At 38.7% G+C, this 16,787-nt stretch overlaps 1 protein-coding gene across 1 annotated transcript in view; it reads right to left on the bottom strand.

Annotated features, from left to right (window-relative positions):
• The window catches only part of CRBN (cereblon), a 29,351-nt gene extending 15,546 nt beyond the window's left edge, over positions 1–13,805 (bottom strand). Inside the window, exons 1-5 of the mRNA XM_007949172.2 lie at positions 13,739–13,805; positions 8,265–8,377; positions 7,100–7,302; positions 6,146–6,295; positions 1,455–1,614 (exon numbers count right to left, since the gene is read on the bottom strand). Coding sequence (XP_007947363.1) covers positions 1,455–1,614; positions 6,146–6,295; positions 7,100–7,302; positions 8,265–8,377; positions 13,739–13,805 — 693 coding nt within the window. The remainder of the gene's footprint in view (positions 1–1,454; positions 1,615–6,145; positions 6,296–7,099; positions 7,303–8,264; positions 8,378–13,738) is intronic.
• Between the last annotated feature and the right edge of the window lie 2,982 nt (positions 13,806–16,787).

Below are 16,787 nucleotides of genomic sequence, written 5' to 3' on the forward strand. Positions count from 1 at the left end.
TAAGCCAATTTCTGCATTCCAGTGTCAAGTGTTTACAATGAAGTGTGCAAAGACCTGGAGTGAGAAGACCAAAAGGAAGAACATGATCAGTGTTTCTCAAGCCGAAAGAACTGAAGACAAAATTCAAGCCTCGAATTCCAATACTGAAGGATTCTACAGACAGAAAATTCAATGATAAAGGGAACATCAAAAGATGGCAGGAATACACAAAGTCGTCGCACCAGAAAGAACTGTCTGACATTCAGCCATTTTAGGAGGGAGCATATGACTAAGCAGCAGTGACACTGAAGGAAAAAGTCCAAGCTGCACTGAAAGCATGGGCCAAAAAAAAAAAGACTACAGAAGCTGATGGAATACCAACTGAGATGCTTCAACAAACATGAGTAACATTGAAAGTGCTTACTAATATATGTCAGGAAATTTGGAAGATAGCTACCTGGCCAACTGACTGGAAAAGATACTTATCTGTTGTCTATGCTAAAGAAAGGTGATCAAATGGAATGTGGAAATTATCCCACACTATCACAAGCTGGCAAAATTTAACTGACAATAAAAATGGCTGCAGTCATTTATCAACAGGGAAATGACAGAAATTCAAGCCAGATTCAGAAGAGAGGAAGGAGGGATATCATTACTAATGTCAGATGGGAATACCAGAAAGGTGTTTACGAGTGTTTTAGTGACTATGCAGAGATATTCAACTGTGTGGATCATAGCAAATTATGGATAACATTTCAAAGAATGGGAATTCCAAAACACTTAATTGTGTTTATATAGAAGCTGCATAAAGAAAAGTGCATCACGGTTGGTAAAGCAGAGGGCTAGTGAAAATGAGGGAAGTGACACGGGGGCTGAAAAATGGGCTCAAACATACCAAAGCTTTTAAGGATGGTACGGGACTAGGCAATATTTCATTCTGTTATACGTAAGATTGCCATGAGTTGGTGCTAACTTGACGGCAACTAACAACAACAACAAAATCCCAACCCAATCTTTGTGATGTCAATAGCATTTTACAAAAAATAAGTGAAAAGCTTTTCTCTCAGGATTCTAGAAGAGATTAAACATACGTTAATACTACTATGTGCCACCACAAACATATCCTACCTTCTTTAAGGTAATGTGCTTGTGGTGTAAGAGCTCAAGTCTGAATTAGAAAGAGATTTCTGTGGAATTAAAAATCTCATGCTACAAATTAATACAGAGTTGAGAAATATAATAGCAAGAACACCTTACACTTGTATGAAATTTTACTGTTTGTAAATTACTCTTAAGTAAATAGTTGCCTATTAAATTTTTAGAAGCTCTAGCTAGCTATGATCTCAGAGTACTGCCACAGGAGGTGTCTGAGGATGAATCAGGACAGTTGTTTGTGTTTCACTCTTAAACAAAAAACAGCAAAAAAAATCAAGCTGTCTTCATTTTTTGAAGGTTTATAAAAAATTAATTCTCACCTTCTGGTATTTCTGCCACCATTTGTATGAATACTGGTCTTCCCATGAAACAGGTTTTGAAGGAAATATCTGGCACTTATTGAGTGATTCTAATTGAACTGCAGACATAGTTGAAGGAAGTACACATTCAGGAAGAATTTGCACTTTAGCTTGCTGGATTCTAAAATAAAGAGAACCAAGCATGGTGTGTTCATTTTTAAGATATACTAACTCAAATTATAATTTTCCAAAAAATGAGAGTAATCTTAAATAGTAAGATTTTCAAAGTTTTTTTAAAAAATACATTCATCAAATGCGGAAGTTAAGATACATGAACTCTTTAGAAAACACTACTTCATGAATCATACCAAAATTAAAAGCAAAGGTAACCTAAGGTACCGAGTTTTAATGTCATTATAACAGAGATTTTTACATTTCAGATAAATACACAGAGCATATAAATGAAACGAAGTTTTTTAAAAAATCAATACACCAACTGTCTAAATTGATAGTTCTAAAGTTTTCTGTAAATTCTTAGACACTGTACCACTCCTACCTCCCCAATGCCTTAACCCTGACTCATACCTATCCCATCTCATAAATCATCCAACTTGAGGTACAGATAGAGAACAGAAGAGAAACTCAAGAGCCTATTTACATGGATGAGTTAAAATTGTATTAGAAAGAGCATTACATATAGCCTTCATTTCTATCCACTACTCGTCTGTCAGTCTGTCATACTGTGGTGGCTTGTATGGTGGTGCTTTGATGCTGGAAGCTATGCCACCCATTTTTTACATTACCAGCAAGGTTACCCATGGTGGACTTATTTCTATGTAAATTCTTTTCTCATCCTCAAATCAATTTGAATATGCCAAGAATTCGAAATATGCTTATTATTTTGTTTTTACACAAAAATTATTTAAACTATAGGCTTTTTGAGAATATTTTAATTGCCAAAACCTTGTCATGAACGAATACCAATAGACTGTATCTATGAGCTTGACACATTATGCCCCCAGAATAGCTTATGAAATGTAGAGTATTATCAGTACATTCAAATGCTGGAATAAAATTGCCAAATTGATAGGGTCAAATATATCAAAAGTCTCTGCTTCATTATTCATAATATTTAAAGACTTCTACAGTGGTCTTTAATAGCAACCACTGCCATGACTTACAAAGTTATGAATTAAATTATGTTTCTATTTATTAAATGAAAACAGCTCAGTGTGTCTGAAAATATGTAGGCTTAATGTAATGGTAGTATTACATTCATTCCACTAACTCCACTTCCTTCTGGCAAGCTCCTTAAAAACACTAGAAAATTTGTATCTACAAGCCATAGGAAAATACTAAAAAAGACAAATCAATTCAACTGTTCTGGTATTATTAGAGCTCATTAAAAACAAGCAAAATCTCAATTCTCACCTGACCCATGAACACAAATACTAATCTATGGAAATTAAAAAAAATCTCATTCTTCAAGTTTATCAGTAACCAAATGAAATGTTTACCCACCTAGAATGTATGATTTTATTTTATTATGATAAAAACATTAATATTGAAGGTACTGGGATGAAGACTGAGAATTGAGCCACCAGCTTAGGACTACTTGGGTCCTTTGCAATGTAAGCTGTCTGAACTGCCTTGCAGGATTAAGCAGTGCTCTCTGTCACCTCTGGTAAACATACCCAGCAGCTACAGCACACACACAGGACTAGTTCTTCTTTCCATAGCTGAGTTTTATTCTTAACAGAAGCTAGTTTGTTTCTTCCCATCCTGTTTGTAGCAGTTGTTTTTGTGATTATGATTATATAATCTATATAAATATTAGAAAAACCAATGAACTATGAGTCAAAAATAAAATTCCTTCAATGATCATTAAGTTGAACCATTAAAAAAGGCTGCCAAATCAAGTTCAGACAACTTTAATAGCAGGAAAAAAAATTGCAAAAATCTAAAAAAAATTCTGTTTTGTGTTTATCTTTAGGATCTCTCTTTAACAAAAAACTTTGAATGTGAATTATCGATTATACACAATGAAGATGGTTTATGCAAGAAAAGACTAATGCCAACTCCAATGTGCAGACCCAATTCAAAAACACAATTTTGTCCCTCCATCAAATGAGTGAGTGAGCGTACATTAAATATTTTAACTTAAAATGTATAAAGAGATATACATATATATATACATACATATAAATTATTACTATTTCCAGCTTCAACTAACTTTTTGACTAACAACTACTGGTCTCAATTATAGTTAAGAGGACTTTTCTTGTAATTCCACATAGGGTATTAATCCCTTTCTCCTCTGTACATGCTAAGAAATACTCAGGAATTTCTGAAGTCTTAAAATGATTAAAAAAAAAACCAAACCTTAATTCCCATGTCTTCAGGAGATAACAAAGAAATGAAGACTCTTTAACTTACATAAAATTAAAAGATGATAGCACTGTATTTTTCATAGATGAAGAATCATTTATGTTAAAAACAAATACTATTATCTAGCACTGCTTTACTGAAGAAAAGGAAACTAGCTTGAGTTTCAAAGGAGCTACCAAAGAATTCTGCAACAGCAGAAAGAGCACTCACTACATCAGGGTCAGGGGACCTAGAACCAGCTGGCTTTGTTGATTACTGGCTATATGACTAGGTAAATTATGTAACCTCTCTAGTACATAGTTTTTCCTTGTTTAGAAAAAGAGGAGACTACACTAATCTCCAAGGTTTTCTTCATTTCACCATTTCTAGTGAAGATAGTTATAAGACAAGTACCACATGGACAGCCACAGAAATCTCATTCTTGGGGGCACTTTTAAGTTAAGACAGACTCACTTTTGTAAGCGATCTTAAGAGTGGATGTATGGAATACTACAAAGAATCTGCCCTTTCCAAGCCTTTTTTCAGCCCTACCAGTTGATAATCTTTACTAGAGTCAAACCTTGTGTATTCCTTGACCTGTTTTCAGAGTTAATGGTCTACTGCCATCTTGTGTTCAAAATAGTTTTTCCACAACCAAAAGTCATTGATGTCAAGACAGTCTGAGAAATATACTTTTCCATAAGTCAATTTTCGTTTATGGTTTCTGGAAAATAGTATTCACAGATAATCAAAATTTGATAAGCATGAGCATAGGAAGTACTTAAAATATGGAGGTATTAGCAAAACCCACAGTAGCAAACAGCTTGCTACTCACCACAACAGAGAGCCCTTAAGATGCCATTCTTTCCATCATTCATGAAACATTTAATTATCCTAAATGCAGACATATGTATTTTTTGCAAATAAAGAGCCCATGTGAGTAACACGCAGATGCATATGATGTGCATAGCGCAGATAAGAAACATGTGAAGGGGTTATGTGGTTTGAAAAAAAAAAGTTAACATGTTATTTGCCTAAAAATATGGCAAATAAAGTCCCAGCCATTGTCCTCAAGCAGTTTATCTATTAAGGGAAACTGATATATGTCCTATAATGACAGTTTAATGCGGTAAATTCTGTGAGAGATTAGCACAATGAATTTTCTAGGGAAGTAGCAGGAAGGAAAGACAACCCCCAAGGGCTCTGACAAACCTATTCTACATTCCTATATACTCTTTCTAGCTCCCAAAGGCTATTGGATCTAACTATCATTTCATTAATTCAGTAATATTTATAAGTACCCACTATGTGAACAAAACAGACAATAGTTCTTTCCCTCATTTAGCACCCATTCTATTTTTTTAAAAAACCATTAAAAAAAAAAAAAAAAAAGAAAAACCTAACTCACTCTGAATTTCCATGTACTCAGAAGATATCACCTGTTAGAATACAGAGGACTAATGAGATTTTCAACTCTGGCTATAAATCTGAGACCAATTTACTATGACTGGGGTGAAACTCAAGAATCTCTATCTTAGGTGCCAGAGCTGAGAATCACTGCCTTAAGAAATAACACGTAAAATCAAGAAAAATGCATTATTATTTTTTTTTTTTTTAAAGAGGATGAAGGAAGGTACATTTAAAAAAAATGACAGTATTCCTTGAACTTGTGAAAAACCCCAACCGTGGCAGCCATGCCAAAATGAATTACTACTACTGGTGTACTTAGAGAATCTCTAAAGTTTACACGGTTTAGAAGCAACAAGAATTTATTGAACACTTATTATGTAAATGGCATGTATGGGTGATATAAAAATATGCAGTAGAGATGGAAATATAAATGGAGCAGCTGGCAGCTATAAACAGCATGACTCCCAAACATCATAGGAATGCTGCAAACACCAGCTGTGTGGTGAGCCAACAGAATTCAAGCCTCCCAGGCTCCCCACTCCCTACACTCTGAAGAGAAGCAATGTACCAATTGATACTTCTTTGGGTTTACATTACTGATGTTTATATTACATGTTTGTGTTACATTACTAACCTCAAACATGGCTGGGCATTAGAATCACCTGGAAATCATTTTAAAAGAGACTGTGTAGCCTCACTGGAGAGTAAATCACTCTCTGGAGGTGGAAGAAGAGCTTGGAACTCAAGCTTCTACAGTTTTAACAACTTCTCAAGTGATTTTGATGCACAGCAAGGTTGGAAGCCATTGGGCTATACCTTCAAAGGGAAAGAGAAACACTAGTTAAAAGTTAACAAAATGCAAAAGGTGTAATGGGGGGGGAAATCATTTCACTGTAAGTTGTTCATATAGCTTTAAGGTACAAGGTATCTCTTACCCATCTGACTGTGTTCTTAGCTCAAGGACTTTGAATCTTTGTCTTCCAATCGCTTTCACTTTCACTATCTCAATTCCAAAATCCTGTTCTTCTCGATAAGCATATATCTCAGCTGTTGTTCCAAACTGTGCTTCTCTTTCCTGTGTATTACTTCAAAGGTAAATTTTAAAAAGAAAAAGTTTTGAAAAGTTGACTTTACAATATGCAGCGTCAGCAACAACAGTACGGGGGATGGGGACCATTTGTAACAATCAGCCCTCACTGCAAAGCTATTATCATGTTACTTATTTTTAAATCACACTGGGAGATTATATATACAGCGAGGCTTCAGGAAGTGCATTTAGAACATCTAAGGAAAATAACAGATATCTAACCACTGAAAATGATCAAAGACTGAAAGGGATTCAACCTCTGACTCCCTAACCAAACATTCTTTTACTTGTGAGATCATTTCTGGTGGTTAGAATGTCCTAAGTTAATTTCCAACCCCTACCATTGATTTCCTCCATTAGCCATGTGATATTTGAAATTCAGTTTCAATTTACCACTGGTCAGAAATGATAAAATTTGTGAATTTTAAGGAAGAACAAACAAGCCACTCTTTTTTGGAAAATTAATCCTTTACATTAAAACGTAAAAGCTCTTTCTCTTTAAATAAAGACAGTTCCTAAAAATAAGATTGTAGAAATGTTTAACATTAAATAGTAATGATTAAAAATTTTTCAAGTACCAGAAGTTCAACGGTGTGTGATGGTAAATGTCTGATTTAGATGGTAATGAAAATAACAAAATCTCCATATTATACTTTCAAACTTTTAATTAACAAAATTCTTTACCATGTATTATTACTTAACCTCTTGGACAGAATAGTGGGCTCTAGGTTCAACATTGACCTCTAATGTGGCAACACATGAGAAGCCTGTGTTAAAAAATTCACTCTAATATTAATTTTACCTGTATGCAAGAACTGCAAAGGTTCTATCTTTCTGAATTAAATTCCGCACCATACTGACTTCTTGAGGGCTAAAAAGCTGAAGAGGTAATGTCTGCCCAGGAATCAAGATCATCATCACCTGTGGCAGAACTGGAATCACTTGACAGCTGTCATCATCATGCAATGTCCTGCCATGAAATTCTTCCATGTCAGCACCCAGGTACTATTTAATAACAAGCATATGTACAGTGCCATTAGAGATATTAATAAAAATACAACAGATCAAATTAATAAAAAGCTTAACAGACCGACAGGGTACAAATATTTATTTAAGTGATAAACTCACTGCATAAGCACACCGCATAAATATCTAATTTTAAATCTTAGAAGTAACATTTCCAGCATTTTGTCAAGAATCTCTCACAAACACACACATTCAAGAGCATTTTTTAAGTTGAACATAATTTATTTTGATTAAGATAAACTCATCTCTATGTCCAAGTATCACAACAAATCCCAAGTCTAAAATGTCAATGTGTTAACACCCTGGTACCTGCTAGTACTAGTAACAAAAGAGTTAAGAAATAATTTAGTAAACCAATTATTAGCAAAACCATAAGCATAGCAATAATTTCTCACAGAGTTATACTAGGGCATAGCATTGTTGTTGTTGTTGTTGTTATGTGCCATCGAGTCGGCCCCGACTCATAGCGACCCCTCCTTGGGTTTCCGAGGAGTGGCTGGTGGGTTTGAACCGCCAGCCGTCTGGTTAGCAGGCAAGTGTCTTAGCCACTATGCTACCAGAGCTCCCGGGCATAGCATTACTACATATAAATATCCTCCTCATCCACAATTTCTGGTGTAACAGTCAAAGCAAAAATTAAACCCACTGCCATAGAGTCAATTCCGACTCATAGCGATTTTATAGGACAAAGCAGAACTGCCCCATAGGGCTTCCAAGGCTATAAATCTTTACAGAAAATCTTTCTTCTTTCTTCTGGAGCTGCTGGTGGGTTTGAAACGCCAGCCTTTTGGTAAGCAGGTGAATGTCTTAACCACTGTGCCACCAGAGCTCCTGAGGTAACAGCCGATAATGCTAAAATCAATCATATATTTGTAAGAATTTTTATCTACAGTTAAATGTATTACATCTATTACATTTAGATGTGATACTAAAATACATACGGTATGTGATGTTGGCAGACTGGTGTCAAAATTTATGATGTTTGGTTTTCTAGCTTCTTTGCTATCCTGGTCTTCAACTTCCATCTCAATTTCATCTTCTTCCTCACTCTCTGCTGTTAAGAAAAAAAAAGATGCATGAAAATGTCAAAGCTGTTCTCTTTCAAGCATAAAGTTCATTCATGAGGATCCCGGGCTCCTGAGAAAACGTGTTATTTTAATGTTGTTGATTTTAGAGTACTTTTAGATTTCAGAAAAGTTACAAAGACAGTACAAAGTTCCTGTACACCCCATAGCCACTTTCCACTACAGTTCACATCTTATACTGCTATGGTACATTTGTGACAACTAAGGAACCAGTGTTAGTAGATTACTATTAACTAAACTCTACATTTTATTTGGATTTCCCTTAGTTTTTCTAATGTTCTTTTCCTGTTCTAGGGCCCCATCTAGGATCCCACATTGCATTTAGTTGTCACATCTCCTGTCTTAGTTGTCTAGTGCTACTGTAACAAATACCACAAATGGATGGCTTTAACAAACAGGAATGTATTCTTTTACAGTTTAGGAGGGTAGAAATCAGACTGCAGAGTACCAGCTTGTAGGGGCTGGGTGAAGGCTCCTTGACTTTGGGCTTCAGCTCTCCCTCTTGTTCCAGGCCCACTGGAACTGGGGACTTTGCATAACTCACAGAGTTGCTGGTTGCTGAGGCTGATAAACCCAAGGTTGGCAGGTAAAATGGCACAAACCCAAGAGCAGCAGGCAATATAGGAAGACTACTAGTTCAAGAACTGGAGATGAAGACTCAGCCAAATGTAGGATCCAAAATGTGCAAAAACCTGGAGACCTTTCCCAAAGTTTCTCCATATATACTGGAAGCAGGCCACACCCAGAAGGCAACCTCCCCTTCCACTGATCAACAACCCATAGCAGATTCCACCATGCAGTTGATTACACCACATCCAATCTCATCACAGGGAAGGACTACACCCAGTTTCCATGCCACTCAACATCACAGCCCAGCCAAGTTGACAAACAATCTTAACTACCTCTATCTCCTTGGCCTCCTCAGAGCTGGGGACTCAGACTTTCCTTGTTTCTGATGACCCTGACAGTTCTGAAAAGTATAGGTCAGGTATTTTGTAGCGTCCCTCAACTGGGATTTGTGTGATATTTTTCTCATGATTACACTAGCATTATGTGTTTTGGGAAAGATCACCATAGAGATGAAGTGCCATTCTCATCATATTCTATCAAGGGTGCAGACTATTAACATGACTTATCCCTGCTGATTTTAACCTTGATCACCTGGCTGAGGTAGCATATATCAGGTTTCACCATTGTAAAGTTACTTTTTCCCCTTTTTATACTGTACTCTGGAAGCAAATCACTAAGCACAGCCCACACTTAAGGGGTAAGGAGTTAAGCTTGACCTCCTTGAAAAGGGATTATCTATATAAATTATTTTAACTTTTTCTATATGGGACATTTGTTTCTGCTTCTTTGCCACTACTTTTGATACTTTAGGCAAGTCCAATCCACCTGATTAAACCTCAGTTTGCTCATCTGAAAAATGACAGGCTTGAACAAGACAATTTCTAAGGTTCTTTCAAACTCTTAAGTTTAAAAGATTCCTACAGAAGAAAAAAAACCACTTAATATTGAAACAAGGTATCATTATAACCTTGCAGAAAGAATTTTGGAGCATTTTTGCAATGACACTAATTCTCTGGCTGTCACTCTACTATTTAAAAATGGTATGTTTATAATTTTCATACATATTTTGCTTTGTCATTTTGATTTAAAAAATAAAGTTGGCATGAAACATAAAAACATTTTTAAAGAAATCTCTTAGAAGGCTTTATCTATACACATTTTTTAAATTATGAAAACAAAGCTTGTCTGCTTAAAAAATCAGATGTTCCTCACAACAGGGATGATGAATCAAAACTCTGCTTATGCTATTAAGGTTAGAAAGAGCTATGCTCTAGGTGCTATTAAGTGGGAATCTATTCTTTTCATGCCAGCACTGGGTAAATTTCCTAGCCCAGACCAGTAGTTCTCAAGTAGGTGCAATTTTTGCCTCCCAGGGAACATTTGGCAACGTCTGGGGACATTTCTGGTTGTCACCACTGGGGGGATCCTGTTGGCATTTAGTGAGCAGAGATCAGGAACGCTACTAAACATCCTACAATGCATAAGAGAGCCGCCACAACAAAGAATTATCTGGCCCCAAAATGCCAGTGCTGAGGTTTGAAAAACTAGCCTAGACTGAGCATCAAGATGGACTGAATCTCATTCCTGACCTCATACATTTTCAAATGCCCCAAGCAAATGTTTAAATAAAGTGCCATTACAAAATAGTCATTTTTCCTTTGTGCATATAATTATTTAAATAACACCACTTCCAGCTAGATTCCAGATAGAAAACAGAAATGTTTTTCAGTATGGTAACTGCTTCATCATTCCAAAGAATTCCTGGCTATAAGATTTGTTGAGAAGGGATGTAAGTATTTCAACTTACATTCAAAGGGTCAAAGATCTAACACTCTATATAATTTTTGCAAGAACACGGTGTTTACATGTTCAGTAGTTCCTACCATTAGAGTTAAAAAAAAATATCTAAAGTAATAAGAAAAATACTCTGATTGTAAGTCCCTGTCTTTAAATCCTGACAGCATAACTTTCACAGTGCAGGGGGAAAGACTCCCTTCATTGCTCTACTACTCTTTAAAGGGAATTTAAAAGATCAACTATTGGCTCAAAGGCTAGAATTCATATCTTTAAAACTGTCATTGTAATTGTTCTGCCTTTTAATGTAAAAGGCTTCCCAGTCTTTAAATGATTTCCTTATCCATTAGCGTTCCTCCTAAAAACATAGCTAAAACGTACTTCCCCATACTTGGCAATATTTATCTATTAATGTTTTAATTGGCCAAGATTCTTTGAATCCTAGATGTTAAGCTATTTCCCTGGCACTTAAGAGGATTACTCCTCAAAAAACCAAAACAAAACAACTCACTCTAAAAGGGTTTATGGACAATCCCGTTTCTCTACAAATAAAACTCCTATGATTTGGAAAAGATTATATCAAAATCTTTTGGCTCTCTCACTTCTGAACTTCACCTACCAAAAGAAAACACACACTGACTTTTCAGAGCTACAAGGGTAAAGTCTGATGACTCATCTCATGAAGGAGCAACATGTGAGTGCCAACAGAACAGCAGCAGCCTCCCTCTTCTATTCACCATCTTCGCTGAAACACTGAGTTTGGCATGTAAACGGCAGAACTGATTTATCTGAAAAAATCGTTCAGCTCTTTAGTTGAAGACTGGCACACTTATGCTTATGTCAACTCAGCTATGCTGGCTTCAGAACAACCACTGACTCTGACCATGGTCTATTTTTATAGAAAACATATCTCCTATATGATGAGTAGGCATTCAGTATCTTCCTTCTCCAACCCCTGCTACTCACAGTGGACAAATAATCCCCACAAAGCATAGCTCTTTTTAGGCAACTGCTGAAACCTGCAACTGCTTCTTGACAACCCCACTGGCAAGATGGAAGTTCCAGAACAACACAGACCCAACCTCATTCCAATTTCCCTCTCGAGTTTTATTTTTCAGCAATGGGTTCAAATATAGGAAGGAATATACTATTGTCTACCAGAAGAATAAATCAGGCTTCAACAAAGTACAGCCATCACGCTCCTTAGAAGTGAGGATGGTGAGACTTCGGCTCATATACGTTCATGTTATTAGGAAGGACCAGCCCCTGGAAAAGGATGCTGTGCTTGGTAAAGCAGAGAGTCAGCAAAAAAGAGTAAGATGCTCACTGAGATGAATTGGCACAGCAGTTGCAAGAATGGGCTCAAAACGATGACTGTGAGGACTGCACAGGGCCACGCAGTGTTTCGTTCTGTCGCTGTGAGTCAGAACTGAGTTGATGGCACCTAACAATACTAAGCATGTAGGTTTCCTCGGCACAAATGGTTAAGTACTTGACTATGAGCAGAAAGGATAGCAGTTTGAACCCACCCAGATGCACCTTGGAAAATAGGCCTGGTGATCTGCTTGTGAAAGTTCACAGCCTTGAAAACCTGATGGAGTGCAGTTCTACTCTGCACACATGGAGTCCTCATGAGTCAGAATCAACTTGATGGAAAATTACAATACTAAAATCATATGCATTTAGATGCCTTGAGATGTCCCTCACAAGGATTTCCACCAATCCTTCTGCTCCCTCAACACTCCCACCCTCTGAAGGACCACAACAACATTCACTTATCTGGTCATCTTGAGGGCTCTGGTGGCACAGTGCCTAAGACATATGACTGCAGTGCAAACCCACCAGCCACTCTGTGGAAGGAAGACGGGGCAATCTACTTCTGTAAAGATTTACTGCCCTGGAAACCTTATGAAGGTCGCTATGAGACGGAAACAACTCTATGGCAATAGGTTAGCTGGCCCTAAATCACAACTGCCTTCTGCCAGTTATCTTTTTCGGTACCAACATCTAGATTAAAAACCTCCTTAAGCATCATCACACTTTGTGTCATACGTCTCATCACCAACACAATATATTGCACATTGGCTGGCATATGTGAAGGGGCTTCCTTAACAGTTCCTGTTTAGGTGAGCATCTCTTAGAAAGCATGTCTTGTCTATAGCTTTACAAGGAAAATTTGTACAAGTATTCTACGCCTTTTTGAATTCCTGATCAGTATCCCAAAACAAGACCATGGTTTAAATTTTCACAGTATATAAAAGAGAAAGTTGAGTTTATCATCACATTCCTAAGACTTATCTCTAGTTAAACATGCTTTATTTACATGCCTAACAAAATATATCACTACTAACATGGCAGTAGAGTGATTAAGAGACACTGGCCATGGTGTCAGGTAGATATGGATTGGAGTCCAGGCTCTGCAGCTGTGTGACCTTGATCGAGCCACCTAACTTATCTGACGGTCAATTTTTCACCTACCAAATCGGGGTCACAATGGTGATGTGGAAAAGGATTGAACAAGAAATGCATGCAAAATGCTCAATACAGAGCATTTCCTATGGTAAACGCTTAATACATATCAGCTGTCACTTTGTTAAAGGGAAGTCCACAGAAAGTAACGGTTGATAACCTGGCCCTGTCCCTGTCATTTCAGAGCATTTATTGGAGCCAAGCTCAGGAGGATGAAGAGGACCGGGTCCCTGCTCCGGGAGCGACCACTCCCCCAACATCCTCGCCTACAGGACGGGGCAGCCGAGCAGGGTAGCGATGTGCCGTGACTAAGTCGCAGATTAGGGGCTTGACGAGGTGCCTCCTCCAGGAGCGGCCCCCAGGGCCCTGACGGCCTTGGCATTCCTGTCCCAGCGCGCACAGCCGACCCCCCACCCCGCCCTCCTAGCTCCGCCGCATTGCTCGTGGCTCTCAGGCCTCGCTCCACTCCTGCTGCAGGCAGCAGCCGGGGCAATTACCAGGTAAAAGCGGCAGGTGGTTCCCCATGTTGTGCGCAGCGTCCTGCTCTTCTCCCTCGCCGGCCATGTCTGTTTACCCGCAGAGGAGGCTGGGACAGGGCGGTGCCGGGAACGCTGCGGACGCGGGGGACGCCGGGAGAGGGGCCACGCCGTGCCGCCGCCGCAGCGCGCCCGGGGACCCACAGCGCCCTCTGGCGGCCTCCTGAGACAGCGGCCCTGGAGAAGATCTGAAACCTAACACCCAACAGGCCAGAACATAAGACTGTGTGGCTCAGCCATGGACAGAAAGTTGCCAAGCGCCACATGTAACTCACTGCCCACTGTACACATCAGTCCTCTGAGCTCTTTCCAATCCCGGGTATGACTTAATCTGTTTTGGTTACCCACTGCCATTCTGGTAAGAATATACCATAAATGGGATGGCTTGAACAAATGGGAGTTTGTTCTCTTAAAGTTTGGCTGCTTCAAGTCGAGTTCAAAGTGCTGGGTGCTAGGGCCTGGTTGAAGGCCCCTCAACCTTGGGCTTTATTAGCTCTGCCGCCTGCTCCCAGCCCAGTGAGGCTTCTCTTCACTCAGACAGCTGCTGGCTCCTGAGGCTGACAAGCAAAAAGGCACAGTCCCGATGTTATCAAACCACACAGCAGGCCATTAATTCATGTCCACTGGAATTCCCAAAGTTGGCAGAGCATGGCAGGCTGAAAAACGACAGGACTACATTCAGGGTTCAAGCGTGCCATAAGCTAGAGACCATTCCCAAAGCTGTTTCTTATATACAGGAAGCTGACCACATCCCTAAAGCAGCTGCTCAGCTGCTCCAATAGATTCCACCATGAAGTTAATTAGTAATCTCACCATGGGAAATAACTACATTCAGCTGCCCAGCCACTCAACCAGGCCCCAGCCAAGCTGACATACAGACTTAACCACCACATATTTAAACAGGGAATTTTACATATGGGGAAAATGAGGCTCAGATTCTTTAGTCTTTGCTTTGTTTTTAAACGAAGGGCGTTGAAAGCATTACCTCTAATTTTTGAAAAGAAAAAGTACATACTGGGTATGAAAACTAGAAAAAGGTATCAGTTATTCCAAGGTTGGTTGGATTATAATGGATTTTCTTTTCAACACTTTTCAGTAGCTCATGTGTGTGTGTGCGTGTCTATATATATATATACATATATGTATATATATATGTGTGTGTGTGTATATATATATAGCAGTTCTGGTAGCGTAGTGTCTAAGGCACCTGACTGCTAACCAGAAGGCTGGCGGTTCAAACCCACCAGCCACTCCTCAGAAGGAAGGTTGGGCAATCTATTTCCATAGTGATACCGCCTCGGAAACCCAAGGAGGGGTTGCTATGAGTTGGGTCCGACTTGATGGCATATAACAACAACAACAACAAACACACACACACTAAAATTAGCATTATTAATAAGAAGCAAATATTTGAAATGATCACATAGAGTTGAAAAATGCCTGTTATCTGTGATTGACTGCTAAGTGACTCAGGATATAAAATATCCTATTCATTATGATTGCAATTGAGTACATGTAAGTCCTTATGTAGTTAAAATATACTAAAATAGGGAAAAAAGAAAATAATTCTATTATGGTAGTGAAGTTGTGGCTGGTAAGGTGTTTGTTTTGGAGGGTGAAATAATAGCTTTCTTCATCTTTTTTCAGCAGAGAAAAACTGAAAAATACTTACATGAAATAAAATATCTGAACATGGTGAGAAGCCAGTAAGGGAAAGCAGCAGCAGTGTTCTAGGGAAAACAATAATGAACCTGAGATTGTTTTTAATGGTTTTTGGTTTCCAGAAAGTTTACTTCATTGAAAAGTCACAACCCCACAACCTCTTTGTGAGAGAGACTTATGAATCAACCCTGCATCATTCTGTCTTCTGTCCCCAAATCTGTGGGCTTGGTCAAATTGCTTATATCCTCAGGCTTCTATTTACCTAAGATCCAGTCTAGTTTATAATGCCTACAATATTAATAATGTGTTGCCTTTTACAATGAGGTTAACAACAATTACATAAACTATTGTGAAGAGATAATGGAGTCACCAAGAGTCAGAATAGTCTTGGTAGCATCTAACAGCAGTGTAACTAAGGTGATCACGTTGGTCAGTAAAAGAATGAATTCTAGGTCAGGAGGGCAGAAAGAAAAGTGCAGCATGGAATAAGGAGAAAGAATGATGTGTGTGTGTGAGAAAGATTTGAAAACATCCACACACACCCACACACACTTATTTGATACTATAGCATTATCAGCCTCAGTACAGTTTGTAAAATTTCAATGAACTGCACTCATCTGCAAAAGTTTCTTCACAGAGCAAGCAGCTGGCCTCTGAGCAAGGAAGGTCTGACCTTCCAGTGCTCCTCCCCAGAGATGGCACCAGTCTGCACCCTGGGTCAACCAAGACCTCTCTGGACAAGAAATGACAGCTGTAAGCCTTAGTGGAGTCGCCGGATGCGGCTGGAAAAGCACTGGCTCGTTCTTCTTTTGTGCATGGCTCCAGCGGGTCACAGAGCTATTGCCCACATATCGTTTACTCCTCATTCTCCTCCTTTTCTCCCTGCCATTTAACTTACCATCTGCTCCCTCCTTCATTTTATCCCTCCAAAGACTACTTAGTCATCCATAGCTACGTCTTTCAATAGGGACAATAACAGATGTTCATTGAACAAAAATATCTAAACAAGGTTTCCTGGACTTAGCTCTGATAATTAAAATCAAAAAGGAAAGCACAATCATTTACCATTTATTTTTCATTTGGTAACTGTTCTGGTTACCTAGTGCTGCTCTAACAGGAATATACCACAAATGGGATGGCTTTAACAAACAGGAGTTTATTCTTAAAATTTGCCAGGCTTTAGGGGCTGGGTGAAAGCCCCTCAACCTTGGGGTCCAGCTCTGCCTCCTGCTCCTGGCCCACTGAAGGTAGAGGCATTTCTTCACTCAGACAGCTGCTGACTGCTGAGGCTGAGAAGCCCCAAGGTTGACAAGTAAAAAGGCACAGTCCCGATGTTACCAAACCACAC

The sequence above is a fragment of the Orycteropus afer genome, unplaced genomic scaffold, assembly GCF_000298275.1.
Source record: "Orycteropus afer afer isolate SDZICR_OR568_19922 unplaced genomic scaffold, OryAfe1.0 scaffold00241, whole genome shotgun sequence".
NCBI classification, from domain to species: Eukaryota; Metazoa; Chordata; class Mammalia; order Tubulidentata; family Orycteropodidae; genus Orycteropus; species Orycteropus afer.